General features: G+C 40.0%; 3 protein-coding genes across 11 annotated transcripts in view; 1 reads left to right on the top strand and 2 right to left on the bottom strand.

The window, feature by feature from the left end:
* Positions 1 to 1,752, top strand: EFCAB10 (EF-hand calcium binding domain 10). Its single transcript, XM_055711106.1, has 4 exons — positions 1 to 128; positions 316 to 480; positions 738 to 822; positions 1,345 to 1,752. The coding sequence occupies exons 1-4, from the start codon at positions 29 to 31 to the stop codon at positions 1,379 to 1,381; spliced, it is 387 nt and encodes a 128-aa protein (XP_055567081.1). The 5' UTR covers positions 1 to 28; the 3' UTR covers positions 1,382 to 1,752.
* A 218-nt stretch (positions 1,753 to 1,970) lies between these two features.
* Positions 1,971 to 13,485, bottom strand: RINT1 (RAD50 interactor 1). The gene is given in 15 exon segments (XM_055711107.1): positions 1,971 to 2,681; positions 3,906 to 3,919; positions 3,921 to 4,025; positions 4,114 to 4,294; positions 5,044 to 5,258; positions 6,493 to 6,692; positions 7,432 to 7,592; positions 8,161 to 8,384; positions 8,581 to 8,691; positions 10,543 to 10,699; positions 11,840 to 11,989; positions 12,067 to 12,240; positions 12,391 to 12,632; positions 12,763 to 12,958; positions 13,345 to 13,485. Coding segments are annotated over 14 exon segments (2,325 nt in total). The 5' UTR covers positions 12,940 to 12,958; positions 13,345 to 13,485; the 3' UTR covers positions 1,971 to 2,467.
* Positions 13,339 to 24,297, bottom strand: part of PUS7 (pseudouridine synthase 7) — a 26,141-nt gene continuing 15,182 nt past the window's right edge. For all 9 annotated transcript variants that reach the window (XM_055711096.1, XM_055711105.1, XM_055711097.1 and 6 more), the window contains 9 exons: positions 23,943 to 24,068; positions 23,601 to 23,662; positions 22,427 to 22,587; positions 21,417 to 21,543; positions 20,588 to 20,689; positions 17,402 to 17,531; positions 16,374 to 16,465; positions 14,850 to 15,683; positions 13,339 to 13,526 (listed from right to left, as the gene is read on the bottom strand). In XM_055711096.1, coding sequence (XP_055567071.1) covers positions 15,547 to 15,683; positions 16,374 to 16,465; positions 17,402 to 17,531; positions 20,588 to 20,689; positions 21,417 to 21,543; positions 22,427 to 22,587; positions 23,601 to 23,662; positions 23,943 to 24,068 — 937 coding nt within the window. In that variant the 3' untranslated portion in view covers positions 13,339 to 13,526; positions 14,850 to 15,546. The remainder of the gene's footprint in view (positions 13,527 to 14,849; positions 15,684 to 16,373; positions 16,466 to 17,401; positions 17,532 to 20,587; positions 20,690 to 21,416; positions 21,544 to 22,426; positions 22,588 to 23,600; positions 23,663 to 23,942; positions 24,069 to 24,297) is intronic.

Raw genomic sequence — 24,297 nt, 5'->3', positions numbered from 1 at the left:
GGGGCGCGCGGTCTCCCAGCAGCGCGGGATGGCGGCGGGCGAGCAGCAGGGCCGCGAGTACCTGCGGCGCCACCGGATCCCGGAGCTGCTGCAGCGCCTCGGCGCGCTGCTGCTCTACCACCGCCCCGGTGCGGCGCCGCGGGCCGGGCGGGGCCGGGCCGGGCAGGGCGGGACGCCCCGTCGCGGCCTGGGCAGGTTTAGAGCCCGGCCGCTCGGCGCGGGGAGCGGGGTGGCCAGGCGTGGGGGAGGCGATCCCGCGCCCCTCGGGCGCCAGCTGAGGCCCCGTGTCCGTGGGTGACTGTGCCTTCGTTGCAGAACGGCCGCGCGAGTTCCTGATCCAGGCGCTGGAGAGGGTGAAGGCGGCGGAGCGGGCCGAGGGGGAGTACCCTTACCTCATGGACGAGGCCAACCTGGCCGCCATGTTCAGCCTGCTGGATGTCGTGGGCCAAGGCTGCATAAGGCCGGCACAGTACAGAGAAGGTGGGTCTCCCCCGGGCAGCAGGTCATACGGAAAGGGTTTGTAATTGGTTTGCACAGTTATTAAAATAGTTTCAAAGCCATGCATATGTATACTTCATAAAAGTATCCATACATCTGCTGCTGCGCAGCTTGGAGAATTGAAAAAGTTACATGTTTTTCAGTTGCATGTGTTTACCTTTTACATCTGTCTAAGCCACTTTGATGTTAGATCGATGTTTCAAAGACTTGCATAGGAAATCCTCTTCCCTTAACTTCAGCTCTTAAAACTTTGGGACTTAGCACCGATGGTCTGCAGTTCGGCGATGACGTGACTATCACACTGGACGTATTCAAGGAGGAAGTGTAAGTCTAATTGAGAGGGAAGTTTTGGGTGGGGGGATATGCACAGGAGATATTTTACTGAGATTTATTTTTTTATTATTTATAAAACTACATAATTCAAGGACTTGCTGACTTAAGCTTAACCCCTTTACTTTGCACTGCAAGATTTAACAAGGTCCGTTACTGCCCGACCTTGCTTGGCTTGCTGTAGCCTGAGCCAAACTCGGCATTTTCCTCCACCACCTCACTTTCAGGGTCCGCTCAAAGCAGAGCGCCCAGGTTACCGACCCCTCCGGTCAGACAGAGTCATCAGGTAGCCCAGGGGTTCCAGTACTCATCTAGAAACACGGAATACTGGAGCAGTGCTGTCTTTTTGCCAGAGGTAGTACCACAGCTGTAGATTAACCTAGCTCACTTACAACTTCTCATGGCCAAGGTATATAGGTGCTACAACCAGTTTTTTGGTAACTGTTGCTAACACTGAAAGGTAAAGAACTAATTACCCTCATTATCTAACTAGAAATATATTTTTTTTTGTCTTAGGAAGAAAAAAATGCGGGAAAGCTGGACTGTGTATTAGTTTGAGCAGTGGTCTGCTATATATAGGTGAAAAATAGGCATCTTGCTCAATTCTTGTCAGCTGTGGATAACTGATTTTAAGCAGCCCTCTCTTTTTCTCATTTCCCCACATCCCGTCATTTGAGCAATCAGCTGAAAAGGACAAATGAAAGAACTTGGTCATGTTCGCCAGGCACTGGAGGTGTATCTTTTAAGAATTGTTTTTCTGAATATTATTAGATTGGGGGGTGGGGGGGGGGCTGTGTGGAATACAGATCTCTTTTTACAGAACTAAAGTAGTGTTTTCGAATTTCCTCCTTTAGTTTGTATCCTACAGTAAGGGGTTGTTACTTGTTAGCTTGTTACTATTGAATAAATTTAAGAGTTGAACTATTTCTGAAGCTGTTTTTAGTTTGTTGGGCTTGTGCCATAGTGCTGTAGGGGTGTGTTTCATTCTTTTTTAAAGGGAAGACCAACTTCAGCAAGTTACAACAAATGTCCACAGTTAAAGAAGGGTAGCACGTCCAAGTAAAATGCTGTTTTCTTACTTACAGTCATTATGCAGTTTTTAAGGAGAAACTTTAAACAAAAATTAGGAGAGACTCTAGTACACAGAAGAAAAAAAATAGTGTGTTTTCTTTATTCAAAGTGACATATTCCTTCATTCTTTCCTTCTGTGTCTTGTTTATACACATTTCAATAAAGAATACCCATTACTTGGGGCTTAAAGATGTAAAAAATCTGTGCTTCAATGAAGGTGGACCTGTTCATACAAAAGAGTTGCCCATATTGTATACGGGTGTGTTTACATACTCTCTATTTCTTAGAACATTACCCAGCACACAACATTGACAAGGCAGATGTATTCATTAGAGGTGAAGACAGTTTTAGCTTCCAAATGCAGCAGCAAGGGGGCTGCACACAAGTCAGGAGTGTTTTGAAATTTTTCTAAAACCGTATACAGTAAGGTATAAGACTAGATTAAACCAATCATTCAGCATAGAGTATTGAAAAAACCTACACAAGTATTAATACTTATTTCAAACAAAAGCAAAGCAAATAAGTAATCTAGACCAAGTTACTGTATTAACCATTCCTGAAGAAGTCTTTATTTTCCTGTATTTGGCCAACTAGCTCTCAAATTGAGAAGAATCTCAACATCTTTTTGAGCTAATTTATAAACTCCAAGTTCGTTTAGTGCTGCTGTTGCGGATGGTTGGTTTGGCTTTAACGTGTCACTTTCTGAAGCTGACTGTAGTACATCCTTCAGAAGCAAGGCAGAGCCAACATTCAGGTTCAGGATAATGCAGGCTTCTTTTATGCTAAAAGAGAAAGTTAAATAGATTAACACAAGAAGTGTGCATGAGATGCACTTAATTTTGTGCACAAGTGATCAACAAAAAACACTCCATGGACTTCTGAAAGGGATCAGAAGTGTTGGACTCAAAGGTACTGCTCAGATCAAGGCAAACAGTATACTTGTTCTTACTGTCTAAGCCTTTTCCCTTATGTATGTGTATTTCATAAGCATCAGTATTTTGCCTCCCAGTGCCTGGCATGGCTTTTGCTTCTTAAGTTTTCACCACTATTAAAAATACAGAATAGGATTTACCACTTAATCTGTCTGGCTTTCCCTAACTACACTTTTCCCCTAAGAATTAGATAATTCTTATTCAGTATATTTTAAGAGCACAGTTTAACAGACAGTTGTTAGAATCTGAACATTTTCCCTAATTAATTTCATTAGGGAGGAAACAGATACCCTGTCTTTTTGTCACACTGTTTCTAGTCTAAGTATGACAGACAGCCACGTGCCCATTATGCATTATTTATGGCTCCTTTGTGCATCCGTTCTTCCTCTTATGCTGGGAATAATACGTGTGTATCCGTTACCTTTATGAAGGTCATGTGCTCAAAAAAAAGCCTTAAACCTGAAGATAACTACATCAATATTCCAATTAAAAAATGCCAATATATAATCTTTGTCTTCAACTGTTCAAGACTGAATGCCATGCTCCATGTTGGTTTAAAAATATTAAGATTTCTGCCCCAATTAGTCCAGGAGTTTAACAGTAGATTCTTTGGAAGACTGTGGGCTATTTAAAAAAGACTAACCACAAAGAAGGTAGCTGCTTCTCATCAATGACAGCAACTAGACTGCTATGCAAGGCAATTCTGAATGGGAAGACAGTGTAAAGTAGTCTTTCTTCTAACAATGAAGTTTACTGTGTTCTAACTGTATCTTTGAGAGTTTTATTGGCCCCAGTTTTAGAAGTCTGTGCTACTTCTATTCCTTCTGTAAGTTAATTTATCTGGATATCCTGCCTGCACAAAATACTCCGGAACACATGGCACAGTCTGGTGCTGTCTGAATACGTGCTGCTGAGTCAAAGCTTTCCTAGTTGTAAACACTGGAAGCATAAATGATCCACTCGTTTTAAATGTATCAAAACTCACTGTGAAAAAAAATTGGTGATTTGTAAGACACCTGTATTCATCCAGACGTTCACTTTTGAGATACCCATAGATGAGGTTTGCCTACTTACTGCTTGAAGTAGTTTTTCTGGCCTCTTGCAGTAGTGTGAAAATAAAGGGAACAGATTTCTAGCCATGTCAAACTGGAGTTGTGCTGCTCCTCCTTCGTTGAAATGATTTGCCATAATTATCTACAAACACAACGAGATGCATCTACTGTTGAAGCCAGTCACTGACACCCACACTGTATTGCAAAGGTCACATTTTGCTGATACCTACTTCCTGATATATGTATATATCCACCTTCTCTGCAAGCATTTGCCAGAAAATTTTGAACAGCGAGTGACAGAGCTGCTGTTCTAGTTGTAGCAAGCGGTCTCGTAGGGTCAACAACATCGGGCAAGCTGTGCTTGATAAAGACATTACTGCTTGCTCTGCTTGAGATGGTAAAGATAACCACCTGAAAGAAATTTTCACACTGAAGTCATCATAATGAAATTATTCATATGACAACTGAAGTCAAAGTTACCCTTTAAAAAGAAAAACCCTACCCATTTACAATGGTTCAGAGAGAGTTCTTCCCCATTTCAAATCTAAAAGTAATCGCAGTCTAATGCTATGTTTAAATTTCCTTTAATATTAAATCTCATGCTTTAGTTATAAACCTCTGAACATGCCATTCAAAGAAACCCATCTAATTTACAAAATCACTGAGTAGTTGTATTCCTTTTATGAAGTACGTCAGAAATTCTACTCAGGAGCAAGCATTCAAGAAGCCCTGAGTCTGTGAAGACAGAACAGTCATTACAGGGCATTCTGCATTAACTTTATTAATACTACACGAAGAAAGTAATTCTTCTCCAAAATAGAGTGATCCAGAATTCTTCCTAGGATTTTTAAGATAACGCACTCACTAATTGTGGAAGTACTTTAGAAAATATAGGATTGAAATAGTCTTATATAAATATATACAAAAAACTATACACAGCCTTATATATAACATATATATAACCTTTTTTTTATATATATATGTATATATAGCCTTATATATAATAAGTGTTAAGAAAATTTTCCAAAACTTACTACTCTGCATCATTCCTATTCAGGAAAATAATTTTGCCTATTGGCTATTCCTGCCTTTATTTACCTCAGTATTTTTAAAAGGAAATAATATTGTAACATGGGAAGAGAGTAAACAGACAAAATCACCTCTCTTTTTTGTACAGCTTTGCAGCATCTTTGACCTCTTTGAAGACATGATCTACTTGACGAGTCAGCATGTCATGTTTCAGACGTTCCAGGAGGTTAATCATTTCATCAAAGACAGAACTCTCCATGGAAGCCAGCTGCCCGAGCTGCAGTTGACTCACAGCACTACTTTCTGCACAAACCTCCAGCTCGGCCTGCTGTAGCTGCAAGAAGAACTAGAGAAACAATCAGATGTGAGTACTACAAAAAATCATTGCCATTTGACGTTTTCTTTGGTGCTGTAACAGGCACGGTTCTAGAAAACACTCTCCTGACACATTTATAAACTTAACATTTTAAAGATTTAAAAAATGCTTGCTTGTCTTTCCCCATGGTCCCGATTTAGTGAAAAACAAAAGAGAGTGGTTTAATACTAGTGATGGAACTGACATGGGTTCCAGATACAACAACAGATAGGTAATGGGAATACATCTAAAGAAATACTAAAAAGGTATTTTAAGATTGACAGCAGAATGCTTTAAAAAACCAAACCAAACTGATTTTGACCTTTTTGATGTTTGCAAAAGTAAACTAGAATCTTTAGTTGTTTTAGAAATAATCATTCATTAAATCATAAATTTGCTGGGCTGGTAACAGCAAGAAAATAGTTTAATGTGACATAGTGGTAACAACTTCTTGGTTTTGCTTTTAAGCAGATCAAGACACTTAGGTAGCCACAGCTATACAACATGATAGCAGCTTCTTATCAAATCAAGACTATTCTCTGCTAGAGCCACACTTCCCTGTGAAGACAAAAAAGATTTGGAGGCTGCCCATCTTGCACGCAATACCTATTTCTACACACTTTACATGTAGCAGTTTTTTTATGACGTTGTGTACCAATAACCATAGAAAAGCTGAAATGCTGCAGAACAGCCATGCTGCCACAAGGTTACTATATAGGAAAAAAAAATAACTAATTCCCAATATCCTGTTATCAGTGAGTGGCTTTTCTGAGCAACACCTAAACCAGGTTGCAACGCAGATACCCATGCCAAATCCATTTAAACTAACCTGCTATGGGACTAGTTCAAGCATTGTGCATAGGCCACTGCACGCACTTTAACACTGATGCCATTAACACTGGCTCACAGAGCTCCAAAATCAACTCACTTTTTACAATACAAAGCATGTAAAGGAGACTACTTTTTTGTCTGTTCAGATTATTCCACTCCCCAGGCTGTCTCTGCAGTTCCCTGTAAAGTTTCTAATTAATGCAGCTTACATCTCAAACAATAATCTGTCCTTATTTACACATCTTTTATTAAATCTGAATTTACATCTCAATCTATATTTCTTAGTAATTAGTTCTTCTGAATACACTTAAACAGTGCTGAAAATAAAACATCTGATATCAAACAAACATTCAAAGTCCATTTCTTAATTATTTTAAGTAAAATAATTACTTACTACATTGTCAGCCCAGTCTGCCAACACCGTTGCTATATAGTTAACAGCGTTAAGGATTGCACAGTATCGGAATCCTAAGGAAGCTCTAGTCTCTTCCTTCATTACTTGAGTTAATCGTATCCTGAAATCATCAACTAACTCCTTCTGTAAGCCCAGGAACTGTAGTTTTCTGGAATCTGTTGGAAGATTCTTATACCGGTCTGGAAAGACGTTAATAGTGTTGTTAGGTTTTCCAACACCAAAGAAAAGCTATTCAAAAAGAAACATTACCGTCATCTTACTACACAACCTTACACCTATGAGAACATCGTACAGTATTTAAAACAGGTGGCATATTTTAATGGTTTCAGGGAAGCTACTCAATGCAAAAGCTAAACACGTAAAGAAACTTCATCCTCCCCCCTCCTGCTTCCACTAGTATTTTGTATTGTAATACCTGAAGCAACGTCATTACACCACACCATCCAGTGCAGCCCCTGGAGCGTACTCACAGAGTAAGGCAACATCGTGGAATACACAATTAAGTGTCTCCTGAAAACTTACTTGCTCTTACTTGTTCTGTTCCAAGAAAGCAGACTTGACTTTATAGCTTCTAAATTGTCGCAGATTTGAAAGGAATAGTAGGATTTTTTTATAACTGCATTGTAACAAATTATGTTCCCTCAGTTATGAATGGGTTTTAATATGCTAAATATCAAATGTATTTTTTTAATTATTATTTTGTAAACATGCCACTAGCTCAAGACTGAATAGTGTCTTGACTTGGTGTCCAAAATACAAAAAGAACAGGAAAGCTTTTATTAAATTGCAAACATCCCAACTTCGCAACATTGTTTGGTGACTACTGCTGACAATGGATATTTAGGAAAGAAATCTGTTAGCTGAAGGGTTTTTACTATTCATTACAAACAAGAGCAATGCCCATACGTTAACATTTACCTGTTATAACTAACAACAGAGTCATAAAAGTTTCAGCGCAGTCTGGGACTTTCATTTCATCTACATCAGTGATATCTTTGTATTGTGATATCCACGCAGCCTCTGATGAAAGCATCGAGTCCATTTTCTGAAGAGCAACTGAGATGTACAAAACTTGTAAACTGTTTAAGTTTTTAATTAAAAAAAAAATCTAACAAAATCCCTTCTAAAATACAGAAAGATAAAAGCCTTAACTCTAGTAAGTTAAATTTACATTTTCAGGTTATAAAACTACTGATGACTGGCTTCATACGAAACCAGCTTCAATATATCTGCATTTGCAATGCTGTTAACAGCTACGACAGAATTGTTTGGGGATTTTGTTGTTTTTTTAACAGTTGGCTTGCTCCTTTCCAATATATTTCCTCTTCATTTCTCAAAAATTAATACCTTTCCTCTATTTCAATTTAAAGTCCACCCTTGTCTGCACACACATAAATATAACATTTCTCTAAAAATAAGTCTACTGAATCACATGCAGCTTAGGGACAAGAGTCCTACAAAGTACAGAAGCACTATTAAGAGTCTAACCAATCTTCCACCAAAATAATCAGAGTATAAAAATACGCACATCTTAGTAGTAGCCCTGTCCAAGTGACTCATCCTATTTGAGAATGCTATTCATATAAGTATACACATACTTTCTGATTGTGCAATATAAAAGACAACAAAATCAAATGGAAGTCTTACATTTTTTTTTCCACTGTTAGCCACCTTTGGAAGCAGGATTCTTCTGACAGAATATGCATGCAGCTGGGAAGGCTGCTGAGATAACCATGAACACTGTATAACTCTCTCTCAAATAGAAGTACCTCATCCACAAGGTGACAAGCGTTATCATCATACAACAGGCATGGAATATCAGCAGCCAGCTTCTCCAAAATCAGCATTACTAGAGCACGAGAGAATTCAAGCTTTTGAAAGAAAAAAAGTGAATAAAATGTCAGAAACAGGAAGTATTAACATATGCAAACATGTACATAACAAACCGCTACAAGACTGAGTTAAGTATTACCAAATTACTTTGTGAAATCAGTGGAAGTGGGCTCACACAAGTATCTACCAGAAGTTGATTGTAATTCATATATGTAAAACCATGAAAGTGCTTACCCCAGCATTCACTGAAGATCCTGCCTTGTCCAGTATTGGCTGGATTTTGTCATCAAGGAACTTTGCATGATTTCCAATCCACATCAGTACTTGCGTTAAATACCACTCAGGCTTATATAAAAAAGAAAATAAAGTATTAAATGCATCCAACAACATTTGTTCAAGTGCTACTAGCATCTTAAGACAAACATCTAAAATCACCAGTCTCTTCCCTTGACTTCTCTCGATCTCAGATTACACAAGTCTTTCACTGTGTTTTACTTAGCTTTGATTTTCATAAAAGCAGTATCAGAGAAGTATTTTCTGGATTTCAGTTGCCTTAAATGCACCAATTAATCTGTTTCTTCTCAGGCAAAAGCTCCATTTTTTATCTCCCCTTCTCTACTGCTTTCTCAGACGTGAGGTCCCCTTCGCTGCTTCATGTACTTCCTCCTGTTCTTCTCTGTGGTCTTTATTTCTTGGTACAGCAAAAAGGATGTACTCCTGAAAAAATTCCTTCCCAGTAGCTCCATTCTGTCATTGTACCCAACCTCAGCCCCACCTTCCCCCAGGAGGTGGGGAATGTATCACCTTCTCATTTCACATTTTAATGCCTATAAGTTTTTGCAGTTTCCATACCTAAAGATACGGTCTGTGGTTTTTGATGAACGCTTCTTTCAGCGTTAGTGCAAGTGGAAGCAGTTCCTATCCTCCTCACTCCCAATAGCTGAAGAACCTTCTGTTGAACTGCACTCACATTCTCCAGATCTTGTGCATGTTTCTCACATCTGTATTAATTTTCACTTGTCTACTGAATTTCATCACGTTTGGGGTTGGGGTTTTTTGACCCTCCCTCTGCAACTCGCCAAGATCACTGTGAACTCTGAACCTGTCCTCTGAAATACTTGTAATCCCTTCCAGGTTGATGTCTTTCAAATATTTCACATGGCTATTTTCTTTACACCATTACCCAAGGTATTATTAAAAAAAACAACGACCAAACCATAACGAAAAAAACAACCCAAAATTGAGCAAAGTGCTGTTGGAATACCTTTCTGATCTGACACTAGATTACCTGTAAACTTATCTTCACAAGTTTTTTTAGAAAAACAGTTGTTCACCTATTCTTGTTCACAGATTTCAACTCTTAAACGTAATTTTCCTGTTTGCTTCTGAAATTATTTTGTTCATATCTATAAAACCTCTCCCCCACTAATACACATAACATTATTTTTAAAAGCACCATAGTAGCAAATGTCACGATTGCAAACATATTCACATTTACCTGAGATTGTCAATACAAGCACACAGACTTGTGCAACTAAACTGTTACAATCAGCTCTCGAACTCTGCTCCAGATGTACTGCAGCAGCATTAATGCATTGAAACCTGCTCCAATCATTACTCTCAAATAAAAATCCTCAGTCTTTGAAGATAACACAGACAAAAAATGACTCAGTTTCTAACTGGTAAACTGGATATCTCTTGTACGTCAATTAAAAAATTTAACCCAGAAAACTATGTAACAGTGCCTTTAGGCTAATCACATTTTATCTAGTAACAGCAGAATCCATCATTTTCAGTTACATGAAGGCAGCAAAAGACAATGCCAAAAATCAAAGTCACAGCTTTGTACAGCCTTTGAGTTCAAGCGATAAGGAACAGTGCATTTTCATGCAGACAGAGGAAATATATCAAAACTTCTGAAATTATGGGAATCAGTCTAAGATTGTAGTAACGCTTTCTAAAGGATCTGGGCAAGGGAGAAATATTGCCTGGCCCAGAGAAAATGCTTGTGCCTCTGGAAAGTCTCCAAGTGCTATTTTGATGTCTGTCCACACTTAGGTAGGTACAAGAACTGCACAGTTTTGAAGAACCTTAATTTCAGAAAGGAAAGTGTTAAAGCTATCCAATTTAAATACAGTAATCTATCTCTTGCTTTAAAAAGCAATTAACCCCCCGCAAAACTGCTTTCTCCCATACCTTGTTTAAAACATTGGTTTGTTTATTTCCAGTGAAATGATACTTGAATCTTTTCTGAAGAGGATTCAGCATGATCTGTATTGGAAGGATAATGGGTGGCGATGGGGGTAAAGAGTACTTTTCTGGAAATTGTTTAGGTGTGGTTAACAGTTCATCTCTAAGTTTGACAGTTAAGGATGAATTTAAGTGTGGAATTCTCCCAACATCATCATTTCAATAGCATGGGTTTATAAAAATGAACATTTCTTAGTTTTACCTCATTGGCTGAAGGCAGCATTATGCAATCAATACAATTCCTCAAATATGAAGAATACTCAAAATATTTCCATTCATATAAAATTTAATACAACTCAGGCTGCTAAGGATTATTTATTCAATCGCAATACAAGTCACTTAAGTCAGTCTGATTTAGGAAACTCGTATCATTAAAAAAAAACAACACAGAAAACCACCATTGTCAGTACCACACACGGGCTGTCCAAGAGACACACTCATATTTGTTAAAAGAAGGATAAAAGACTCATGAGATTAATAAATACAAAACATGATCTCCCATTTTCATGTACCTGATTTAAGTGACCCTGTCTGTCAGGCCAAAATTGTTACCAGCTCAGAGCTGTGTAGAATGGTCTTGTATCTTCCCACTCCATGCCTTTAAAAAAAGCAGCCACAATCACTCCAGGAAAAATTGTTTGGTTGAGCTTTAGCTCTGCTTTGTTTAACTCACAAAAATAACCCCAGAGGAACAGAACGAGCAGCAGTGCCTTCTGATTAACCTCAAAGGCAGACGACTATTGCACAATGAAAAGCCTTCTCTAGTCACCCCTTTTTACAAAGTCTCCTTCTGAAACATTATCTTTAGCTTTCCCTCTTTTCCTTCTGGGATGGGACGCATCAAGGTGATTATGGCTGATTTCAAAAAAGGCTATGAAAGGAAGAGCGTTAACTGTGTAAAATAAAATATACATCACTATTTTTTTTACTAACACGAGTAATCTTACCGAAGTGTATGTAAGGCCTGATCCTCATGAAACCTGAACTGTCAGCTACTGTGAGATGACTAGATCTCATGTCTTGGAGGTAGGAAACTTTGCTACTGCCAGAAACGGCAACTTTAGCACCTGGCATTTTTTAAACAAACAAAAAAATTCATTCTAATGTTAACACAAAGTAACATAACTTCAAATTATCTTCTGTCTTTAGGGAGAACAAAATTTTAAATAATTCTCCTTGAGAACGTGCATCTCTGACATTTGTTATTCTTACTGAAGTACATGACAATTATTTAAAAGGATACGAGGTTTGCAATTTCAGAAGCTGACAAAACAACATCTCCAAATTGTTGTATACATCAGGAGCACTGGCTGGTGCAGCAAGGCCGAATGCCTGAGACTGTGGTGGCCCCACAAATGGCCAGCGGAGCTGGGTTAGTACCTCTTCAAAGTCACTGCAACACAAAATAAGCAATTTAACTCGAATCTACAGTACAACCCAAAGATGAGAGAGTGACAGTACATCTCTTACCTCGACAATTTGTCTTTAAGAATTTTATGCCAGAATTTAACAGTGGATCTCACAAAAGCAAGAAGATGAGAACAAGATGATTCCTGAAGTTTAATATCTAGTTCTGCCATGAACGCTAGAGTACTGGCTGCCTCTGGAACATTGTTGGTCATCAGATATTGCTGAATGCTATCACTATAAAATACAAGTCAAGACCAAAAACTTATTAAAGGTAACAGAAAAAAAATCATTTGTATATTGAGAAATTAAGATGAAACTATTGTCACAATGGGACAATCTAGGTTACCAGTCTCAGAACACAGATGCAGTACTCCGGAACTTTACCTTAACTCTTCTATTCGTGAAATCCATTTAAGATAGGCCAGGTGTCGTTCAATCTCTTCCACTTGACTAATTAGTACATGGAGATCCTCCATGCATGGCTGTGCTTTCAGTAAGTGGCTACTGACTGAAACAGACAGAAGAGCTTCTTCCTCTAGAAGCCGACCCAGAGACTTTTTAGAATCTTCTGCATTCTTTAAAGCATTCTGTATTCTTTTAGGAACTTCCGATGAAACTGTAAGTACCTACATTCACAGAGAAATATGAAGTCTGCCATCTGAGATATTAACACATTGCTTTAATTTGGTTAAACATACTTAATCAGTCATACAGCATATATAGAAAAAGAAAGAAAAAAAAAAAAAAGATGCTTACCTGTTCTTCTAACTGCTTTTTATTTTCAGATAGCTTATCAATAAGGCTGTCTAGCTTCCTAAGAGAATCATAGTCATTTCCAACTTCTCTTTCCACAAATTCAGAAACATAGTATGGGATATCACAATGATCTAGGTCTCTAGTGACTTCTTTCTTTCCAACAGCAACAGCTGCCATGTTTTCTTTCTCTGCAATACTGATCATACAATTTTTAATTAGTCACCACTAAGCACAAAAAAAACTATTGATCTACTGAGCTTATGAAAAGCCGGCCCGTTCAATTTAAACTGAAACTTAAAGCAGTATATTTCTTGAATGTCATATTTAAGTGAGACAATTTGGTGGCCTAAGTCTTAGCTGATAAAACCTTGCTTACACATCCAACTGGTAATTTATCATATGTTAATAATTACAAAAGAGAAGTATGCCTGTCAATTTCAACCTTCCCTGACAGTATGAATTTCATTAAAAACAGTTCAGTACATATGTAGTTTCTACATATGTAATACAGAAATCTTAATGAGGAATACTGGAAAAGTGGTTTTGCAAAATACAAAGGAAGATAACAATATTCTGCTTTACCTCTTTGCACAGTTTAGGATGCTCCAGAGATATCAACTGATGACTGACTTATACTAGCAAAGGATCCGCTCAAGTCTTGCGATGATTTGTAGAGTAAAATCATCATTGAGAAAACCCACGCAGTTTAACAGAAAAGGCACTTGCTGATCTACACATTTGGCAGCATCCGGAGAAAACCAGACCTGAAATTGAGAGGATCACGTACCGTGAAACAAAAAAAGGCAACAATGACAACTGTTTGGCTAGTTCAGTTCTCAGCTTTTTAGTATCACTCTCAAAAGTGATAAATGAAAATCATACACTTGTACTTTATCTGCTACAAGTTTTCATTAACTAAAAAAACCCCAAACTATTAGGCATACGACAGGAAAGAGTGAGAAAACGGTGCAGTTGCTGAGCCAAAGTTGGAGAAGCAGCAGCGAGCAGCCAGTAGAACAAACTGGGAGACCAAGGCTGTTGCTGACAAAGAAATGAATTAAAAAAAAAAAAGAGTAGTAAAACGCACCATGCGGTTCGCAGCAAGGAAAACAAGTAATACCGCACCAGACTGCTGCCCAAGCGCTGCTCTTACCAGAGAAAAAGATGAAGACACGGGAGGCGAGAGGCACGGGACACTGCAGCACCCCCCGGCCACCCCCCCCGCTGGCGCACGCAGCCCCGCACCCACCCCCGCCACAGGGCCGCGCCGTTCCACGGGGCGCTGGGAGGCCCCGGGGAGGCCGCTGCCGCCCGCGGCCCCGGCGGCTGGCCCAAGCCCCCTCCCACGCCGGCCGCCAGCGCCCCGCCGCGCCCCTCTCCGCCCGCTCCGGGCTCTGCCCCCGGGGCGGCGCTTTCCCGCGCGGCGCCCAGCGGGGCTGGGGTGACGCACCCGGCGGGACAGGCCCGCCTTTCCCCCGGCCGGCCGGCCGACCCCCGCGGGGCTCCCGCCCGCCGGAGGGACAGCTGCTGCGGCAGGGCCCGGCAGAGCCCCGCGGCAGGGCCGGCCCGCCCGGCTGACAGCACCGCCGCCTCCCTCACCCGCCGCCTCCCTCGGCGGCCCCGCGGGCGCCCTGACACGTTCGTGGGCGGGGCCGGAGAGCGCAGGGCGCACGCGCACTGCCCCCCCGCCCGGGTGAGGGGCCCGGCCGCCGCCAGCAGCGCGCATGCGGGGGGTGCCCGCTCGCTGCCGGTGGCCCCGCAGCCGGCGGTACCGCCCCGGGCAGCGAGCGGCCGCGCCCCAAGGGAGGGCTCCGCTCCGCTGAGGGCGGGGCGCAGCGGGTTCCGTTCCGTGCGGGAAGCGCGGCCCCGCCGCTTCGGGAGGCGCCAGCGCCGCGGGAACCGCGCCCTGCCCTGAGGTACCTGGCGGGTGCGGAAGGCGCAGGGGCAGCGCCGCCCGCGGCATCGGCCAGCCCTCTGCCGTTCGCCGGCCTTCAGCAACACTGTAGGCGCTGTATTTGCTTTGCGAAGAGGCTGGAAACGCAAAGTCTTTTTAGACAGCTTTATAATAATATTTTTTTCCCCCCTACCAGAAGCCCGGCTCATCCCCTGCCGGCCATGCACCGGCAAGATGCGTAAAGGAAGCAGGTCCTGGTAACACGCTTAGACTTTCCAGTCAATTTATTTTCAGTACCCATTCTTTGGTACAGGTATTAGTAAAGCTGGAAAATACGCGGAAGTATTTTCTCAATGAAAAGGCCAACTAATTAAAACAGCTGTACATCCTTACAGCACATAAAAAGCCTTGCTAACGTAACCCTCTACCGCATCAGTGCAAATGCTATGTGATATAAGTGTTCATGGATATCTTGATTTTGTCGTAACTCATTCTCCCAAGCTGTAAAGTAATGTATTTGAAGAGACTTAAAGGTGTGCTGAACTCCAGAAAATACTCAGTGCTTGCCCTCCACGCCCCCCCCCCCCCCAAAAAAAAAAAAAAAAAAAGCAAAGCTAAACATTCTTCCAGGTCTGAAACTTCCACGCCTATTTCTCAAAGATGCACCCGTGTTACAGCTCAAGCAACTTACTCATTCATTAAAAACCACCAGTCACTAAGATCTCTATTATATTACAGTCTTGCAAATGACTACTGAAGTTAAACGCTAGCGCTGATAAAAACTTAAAAAAATACAAATCTCTCGCTACCAATCTTTTAAGATTTGTACAGAACATGGAAATAGGAAAACACTTTATATATGTTAAAATCAAGTAATTTTTGCAGTTCATTCAGCGTAACCAGGTGGTATTCAGCTGTGTCTGATTTTTTATGCTTGTGTCCATTTTCAAAACTTCTCGAATCGCCATGGTAGCATAAGTGGATGGGGGAAGGGAGAACTCCATCTTTAGTGCCCTGAATTTACCATCTATCACAAGGGGTAAGAGAAGACACAAAGCAAGAAAAAGTTATTAAAGCCGTAAGCATTGCTTATTCCAGATGCCATCTTGACTTAAGTTTTCCACAACCAACCCCCCCCAACCCATAAAGCAAAACAATCGCCGCCACCACACTCCAATTTACAGTCCATTGTGGAATCTCATGAAACATCTTTCTAACATTTTTTCTCAGCAGGTAGTAGTATTTTGCAGGTTTTCTTCTTTTAAAAGCAAAATAAACTTTTTTCCTTTCAAAACTGAATTCCTAGCCTCTTCAATTTCTCTGGAAAGCAGTGTCAAAAAGACCTTGTGACCAGAGTTCTATAAAAAAAATTCCATTGGATTCTGTTAAGTATTTGAGTAGTCTCTTGTGTTCAGCACAGATAACACATGCTCAACCATACAGACAATTTGTGGCTTAATTGCACCTTCAAGCATTTCAGACATTTACTGCTAAGCATTTGCTCAATTTTACAGATGCCTATAAGAAAGTATAACAGTCAATACAGACACTCTTGACAAATAAGGGTCCTCATTTAGACACCTAACTTTAGATATCTTTAATACCATTGCTTGAAAGTCTAGTTAAATTTAAGCTCTTCCTTTAAAGAGCTTTCAGTATGTAGCTCTTCAAAGCAACAGTCAGCTTTTTGCAAACACCAGCAGCAAAACAAACTTACCTGTAGGAAGAACTGGTAATTGTTTTCCTTCCAGTTTATCCAAATCTGTAGTAAATAACGGGATTCTGGGATCGTCATATGCAACGATGTCCCTTTATAATATACATAAGATTTTGAAATTATTATTTTTTATTATTTACAATAACATTTATATATTTTGTTATTTTATGTAAGTTTATATTTTAATTTAGTAGTAGTATTTATTATTATTTATCATTATTCCAATTCAGCAGTTACAACCAAAATGAAATTGACTTTCTAACAAAATAAGGTAAGGTGGCGTCTATGGTGCAGTAACTGGTAAAGCTTTATGTAGAAGACTTGCCTCTGTTTCATGATTATTTTAAAAAATAAAAAAATTAATGAGAAGTTTCTTTGCGTAACTCATCTGTTTTCCCTCTTGGGCTGTCAGGATTTCCAGCTATACAAGATGTACAGTTTATGAAATTAAAATGAAGTGTAAACATTTGTATTTTTGTCTCAGTCCTACCCCCCCCTTTTTTTTTTCTTCTGTGCATCAGTGATCAAGTCTTTCTGCACACCTGTACAGTCACCTGTTTAAAAGGTATTTATCCAGTTGTCATATGACAACTAGGTTTTATCTCTATCAACAGTGATTTAGTAGGTTTAAGTGACACAAATCTTTCTGATTGATAGACAGGTAATTTGAGACCAACTTTCTCACAGCAAGACTACAAAAAAACCCTGTTTTGAATATTATCTATCATGGTTTCAACAGAAATAATTATCTATGAAGTGTTCAGGCAAGCCCTTGCAAGGAGCGTACAACTAGATAGGTGTCTTAACACTCAGCCTTCACAGAAAGGACCATGGAAGAAATAAGGTTAGGTTCAACTTCAGCTAGCTGCATAAAAACCACAAGGGAGATGCACAGAGATTCCTCCCTACTTATGCTCCAGTCCATATGTATGTCCTGTGGGTCCATCTAATAGTTCTTGTACTTAGTCATCCCACATATACTCTGTGTTGTCAATTCAAGTGTAATTTCCTTTATCCTCCTTCCTTACCAATTGACATTCTGAGGTCGAATGATAATCTTCCTGTATGCTCCAGAAAGTGAATAATCTCTGATCTTATGCCTCATGTTGTTGATATCAAGATTGTCAGCTAGTAGCATTTCCTTATAGGCCTCACCAACTGCAAGAGAGGAAAATATTTAAAAGCGGAGAGCGTAGTGCAACTGATTGAAACAGCCTGTTTTCATGGATAGTTCCTTCCTTTATATTTAGTAGCTTCCAGCACATATGGGATGTCACACAGAAGTGTAAAATAAATTACTGCAAATATTATTACCTACAATATTTGCTTCTACAACCTGATTAGTACAGGCAGTAACCAAGGAAGAATCTTAGTAAATCCAAATTTCATCAAAACCCAACATTTACAAAATTATTTTATTGACATCTCATACATGTGTTCAGTTATCTAAACTTCTTAAGATCATCTCAGGTATTGGGGGGAGGGGGGGGAGGCCAGACTACCTATTGCTCTATCTTTGAAAAAGCAGCAGAGTGAAATGACTTGAGAGCCCTCTGAAGAAATAGCTGGCAGGGACCTTTAAGTACACTGCCAACAGAAGAAGTAATTATATTACAGTCTTGTATCCTGAAGTGAGCATGCACACTTAGGGAAGGCAACGGAAATACAGGAATATACTGCAGCTAAAATGCTGTCTGGTGCTTTTGATTTGCAGTGCAATTGCCAGCATTACTTCATGCGGTTGGGAATTTTAAACAGGAATAATTTAGGCTTACTGTGGGCAAATCCCAGTATAAATACATTCAATGTAAAAAATTGCACCTTTTCTTTCCACTTTCTTTTAACTCAGTGTGGTTCAGAGTCACACCTCATCAACGAACAGATCTTTACCTTTCAGTGTTTCAGAGATGGGGGATAAATGGGATCCTAGTTCTAGGACTTAGCTCCGACAGGCAGAGTCTCAAGAGACTTGACTCTTTTAAGGACAAACAAGTACAGGAGCAGTTCAACCCCAAAGTGAGGAAAACAAGTATATGTATTAGGAGACTGGTTTGGCTAAGTAGGGAACTCATGACTCGGCTCATACACAAGGTCACATACAGTAGGTGAAAGCAAGGGCCAACTACAGAGAAGGAACACACAAACATTGTCCAGGCACATTGGGACGGCGCTAGGAAAGCCAAAGCTCAACTAGAGTTGAAATCAGCAGCAGACATCAAGAGCAACGAGAGTTAAACTGCGACATCAGTAATGAAAGACAACAACAAGGAGAATGTTGGTCTTCTGCTAAGCAGGGCAGCTGGTCTAGTGATAGACATAAGGCTGAAGGTCTCAGTGCCTCCTTTGCCTCAGTCTTGACCAGAAAGGTCTCCCGGGCCTCTGATCTTAGAGACAAGGTTCAGGGAAGAGAGGGACTACCAGTAGTGGAAGAAGATACAGGCTGAGAAAGCTGGCTCACATCATGGTAAAGCTTTTCTCTACCATCTCTGAAAGATTGTGGAGCTCTGGGGAGGACTCAGGTGACTGCAATCATCTTCAAAACAGGCAAGAAAGATCATCTAGGGAATTACAGACCAGTCAGATTCACTTTGGTCCCCAGGAAAAATAACAGAGCTAATCCTCTTGGAACATGTTTCTGGGCACACAATGAGAATAATAATGAGCATGGTTTTACCAAAGGGGAAAAAAAAAAAAAAAAGAAAAATTCAAAAAAACCCACCAACCTTACTTTCTTCTGTGATTAAATAATTATTACACCTGTAGATGAGGGGAGAGCAGTAACTGTTGCCCATCTTGCCTTTAGCAAGTCTGTTGACATGTTCCCACAGCATCCTTGTATCCAAGGTTAGAACGTTACAGTGGGTGGAGTACTAGATGAGTCAAGAACTGTCTGGCTCATCATCTCAAAGGGAAGTCACTACTGGTTTGAGCTCGTTACAAGCAGAATTCTTCAAGAACTGCGATGTCCCCTGTTAAACACCTTTATTAGCATATGTGGAGGAGGAGCTGGAATTCACCCCAACAAGTTGACGGACAAAATCAAGCCAGAGTGGCAGTCGATACACTCAAAGGCAGGACTGCAACTCAGAGGGACCTAGGCTAAAGGAATGGGCCAAGAGGAACCTCATGAAATTCAACAAGGACCAAGTATTGTACCTGTGAATGATTAACTCCTTGCAATAGTACAGGCTAGGGGGCAACTCCGCTGACGGTCACCTAGCACTCCCGGTGGGAAGGAGACTTAACAGAGCACCCTGGCAGCGACAAAAGCTAATAGCAACAGCTTAGGCAGTAGCTACACCAAGAAAAACCTTACTGCCCCTTACTGGCACTCATGAGACTGCGCTAAGAATAGTGTGTTCAGCACAAAGGAGATGCTGATAAACTCGAATGAGTCCAACGGAGGACCACCCCAATGGCCAGGGGTTGTAGCCCATACCCTGGGAGGACAGTCTGAGAGAAGCTTCTTTAACTTTGAGAAGAGAAAACTTAGAAGAGAACTTAAGAGACTTTTTGTTCTTGAAAGTTTCAGATAATGCCCTGAGCAATCTGGCCTGAACATAGCACTGACCTTGCTTTGACCAGAAGGCTGGACCAGATGGCCTCCTGAGGTCCTTTCCAACAGAAATGATTCTACAACTCTATGCCTTAACAACAACATCATGTTCTATGCAATAATTATAGATCACTCGACCTATTCCGTTAAAAACCATTTACATCCAATACTGTATATACAGGAAATGAAAGATATGCTTTATTTTTAATTTTTAAAACATTCATATTGGTTAATATTAAATTAAACAGATCTGGTTCTTAGTTTCCTAACTTCAAGCATTTGCTTGGGTTACAAATTCTAGAAGTTTGGTTTGTTTTCCAATTTAAAAATCAAATGCATACACTTTTCAATTAACACGTCACCATTTTCTTCCCCTTGTGCTGAGATAAATAATTTTGCCTCAGTAAAAAATTCGTTTCTTTAGAAAAGCTACTAGCTAAAATGAAATACGGAATAGATTTATGTTCACTGAAACAAATTACAATGCAGACTATTACCATCACAATGGGAGAGGCTGACAGTAACGTAACAGAGATTTAAAATAGTGTATTGTTTTCATGGTCGCCAAGGTTGCATAGATCTAATCTTCCTTTTAAGAATCATCTTCAAGCAGACTTACATTTGCAGAGGAAGTATGTAAGTGAACAGTAAGACTTACTTTTATGCTTTGGATAAATAACATCAAATCCAGGCAATGGCATCACTACATCATGGATAGTGTAGTTTTCAACATCTCCTTCTTCAATATGAACAGCTGTGGCTACAATCAGGACAGAAAAATGAACAGTTACCAGTACGGATGCCTGTGACAGTTAACGTTAGCTAAATTTAAAATGAATCATTTGATTGAAGCAAGCCTACTTTGAGAGGGATAACTACTGTGTTTTATCTCCACTTAATAGACAACATATCCAAGAAAAGAAGTAACAGTCTTCAAGGCTGCCAGTTACCAGAATAATCACAGCCTGATTTCCAGTGACTTTGAAAGCTGAATGAAGTAAGGTTTGCTAGGTCAAGGGTCCCCTTACCAGGCATCAGGCGTACGTGAAGGAGAAATACTGTGGATATTCTCACCCCAGGGAACTGCTGGAGCAAATCCAGATGAGGACAGTTTTAACAGTGCTTCACAAGATACTAATGCAAATAAAAACTTCTGGGATTAAAACACTCATAACATCCTTTGACAGTTCTCCATAGCTCAATTAAGTTGGAGTTCATCCTTGAGAACAATTAGTCCTTCGTAGTCTATTTTCCCTACCCAGCTACTTGGAAAAAAAGCAAACCAACAGCTCATGGAAGTGTAATACCTAACTTCAGATTCCTTGCAAAATTTGACTAAAACTGGCCAATGGATTCAGAAATCACTAGACCAAAATGCTTGAGGAGAAGAAAATATGTAAGCAATATCACATAAACAGATATGTGCCTTGTTTTCCCAGCAATTTGAACTACACAGCACCACTGGCTCTTTGCTTGGCTGATTTTACCTCCTTTAAGTGTGAGATCTCCTGGTACAGCTCTAAGCCCATACTCCTCTATTCTCTTGCTCACCATATTATTCCACACATAACTCTGGTAGCTATGAATATACATTAAACGATTATTTCTTGGTATCTACAGGAAAAGAGAAAAAAAAAAAGAAACATTAGAAAGATGTATTTTTAGGTGTTTTTTTTTTTAATCCATCATAACAAAAGGCATATATTTGAAACATTACTTCTTCAGCAACAAGACTAATACAATTTCTTGGTACACAGATTTAATTTTTATTCATTATTTGGCAAAAGGGTAAGTGAAGAAGTAATTCTTTTACACTTTTGAAATCCACACAAAAAACCCCCTGGGCTTAAATCTGAAAAAAAAAAAAAAAAAAAAAAAAAAAAAAGCTTTCATTTATTTTATGCAACAGCTCATCAAACACTTGGGGCTATGATCAAACACTGAATTCATACTAAACCTCCTGAAATCTTAGGCAAACTTTGCAGATGTGAAAGCACAGTGTTATTCTAATTATCTTCTTTGTAAACAAGACATTATTCCTTGGCTCCTACAATGGGCCCAGTAGTTTGCTGGTGATGAGGTATTTTCTCCAAAGACTTGATCTTGATTACAGTATTTGAAAATGACAGTGAATCCACCACCTCTATGCCAAGCTGATTAATTAGTGCACTATCAGTTTGATTTATATTTCTAAAGCAACAGAAAAATCCTGAAACTGAGCTTCTGCACAATTCGCAGCTCTGTATTATACATGATTACTAAGTATAACTGTGTTGCTTCCAATGTACCAGAGAGATTGTTGTATAAATTGCAAAGCTCATTATGCATATATTAGTTAAAGATGTTGTCGGTCACCATGCAGCAGTACTTCAAGCAAAAAAGCAGGATAAAGATTTAACCTTCCACTCACCAAGCATCTATAGGTCCCTTTCAAATTCATCATATCATCAAAAGAATGTTTATTTAAGTAAATACCCCACAGCACTTTTACACTCACTATGCCAAATGCAGAGATTATGTTCTTCATTCCATACTTTAAGAGTCCACGCAGAAGCTGTCCTTCCACGCACCTTTTTACGGGTAGTTTCTTGAGGGCTGCTGCTGGATCTTTAGTCTTTGCCCATTCCTCTCTGCATTTTACTAAGTATCCCTTTTCAGCTAGAATGAGGATGTAAAACAGAAATATTTTAACTACGCACCAAAAAAGCATCCATCTCACCTTCTGTTAAAGCAGCTGAAAAATGTAAAAGCTTCAGTCATGGTAATTATACCGATAAACATGATCACAGAGTAGTTGGGGCTGGAAGGCCTGACGCGGAGACTGAGCAGACGGTAAGTATTCAGGTTCCTTTTCACCCCCACTGCAAGAAACCGCACAGCAAGGAAAGAGAAGCAGAAAGGCAGACAGTCTGAAGACAGCTCTCCATTGCTTAACTGGCTCTAGCGTGTTGTCCTGCTTTCAGCTGCAATAGAGTCAATTCTTTTCCTAGTAGCTGGTGCAGTGCTGTTTTGGGTTTGGTGTGAGCATAGCGTTGGTAAGATTCTGACGTTTTTAGTTGTTGGTAAGTAATGTTTATATTAAGTCGAGGACATTTTTAAGGCAAGGTGTTCCAGAAAGAAGGCTGGGGGAGCACAAGAAACTGGGAGGGGACACAGCCAGGACAGGTGACCCAAACTAGCCAAAGGGATATTCCATACCATAGAATGCCATGCTGAGTACATAAAGCTGGGGGAAGAAGGAGGAAGGGGGAGCTGTTTGGAGTGATGGTGTTTGTCTTCCCAAGGAACTGTTAGGTGTGACGGAGCCCTGCGTGCCTGGAGGTGGCTGAACACCTGCCTGCCCATGGGAAGAGGTGAACAAATTCCTTATTTTGCTCTGCTTGCCTGTGTGGCTTTTGCTTTACCTATTAAACTGTCTTTATCTCAGCCCACGAGTTTTCTCACTTCAGCTCTTCCGATTCTCTCCCCCATTACACCAGGAGGGGAGTGAGTGAGCGGCTGTGTGGGACTTAGCTGCTGGCTGGGGTTAAACCACAACACGTGTACAAAGCTGTTCTCACAAACATACTTTCAAATTAAAAGAATCAAAATCTGAAAGTGTTGTTCCTGAACAGACAATTCTTGGAGGAGGACAAGCAGAAACACTTTGCATATCATTTTTCAGTCCTTACCTCCTGGTCGTGGTTTTAATATCAAATCCATTACTTCGTTCCAATTGTTCTGTAGAATAGCTCTAAGATTCAAACAGGAAAGTGTATTAATAACAGACTAAATATATTTTAAGGAGATTTAGCCAACTTATTAAAAAAAATTAGTGTTTTGATTTATGCAAGATTAAAAGTAGTGGTATTATGCAAGATATCGGCTGAAGCAAGTTCAGAAACAAGTTACTTCTTGAATCTAAAATTAAAACTGGCACATGCAATATGCTAGAAAAAGTTCCCAAAAATACATTAGAAGTATACAGGGATAAAAATAAAATTAAAAAAAAAAGGGATGAAGACAACACATACTTGCCAATTTGATATGTGGGAACAGCTGTGGTTCCAAATCTTTGCATTCCATAGTAATTAATGAATCCAATTTCCCTGAGAGAATGCATTGCTTGCTCTATCTGGTCATCAGTTCCTGTTATGTTTCTAGCATTTAAAAAACAAGCAAACAAAAAAGTTATAGACAGGTTACTAAGGGTTTAAACTATTTGGTGATCCCCCTAATATTAAAGCTCAACATCAACATTACATAGCACATATCAAATTCAACAGATTCCTGCCAATTGAAGGACTTTCCTTCTTTTTTGTAACACAAGATGCACTGGTATCTCTTACCCATTTAAAGAAAAAAAAGAAAAAGAAAATAAAATTTCTA

The sequence above is a fragment of the Falco cherrug genome, chromosome 5 (assembly GCF_023634085.1).
Source record: "Falco cherrug isolate bFalChe1 chromosome 5, bFalChe1.pri, whole genome shotgun sequence".
NCBI classification, from domain to species: Eukaryota; Metazoa; Chordata; class Aves; order Falconiformes; family Falconidae; genus Falco; species Falco cherrug.
Note: the sequence above shows the minus strand (reverse complement) of the source record. Positions and strands in the feature narration are given on the sequence as shown.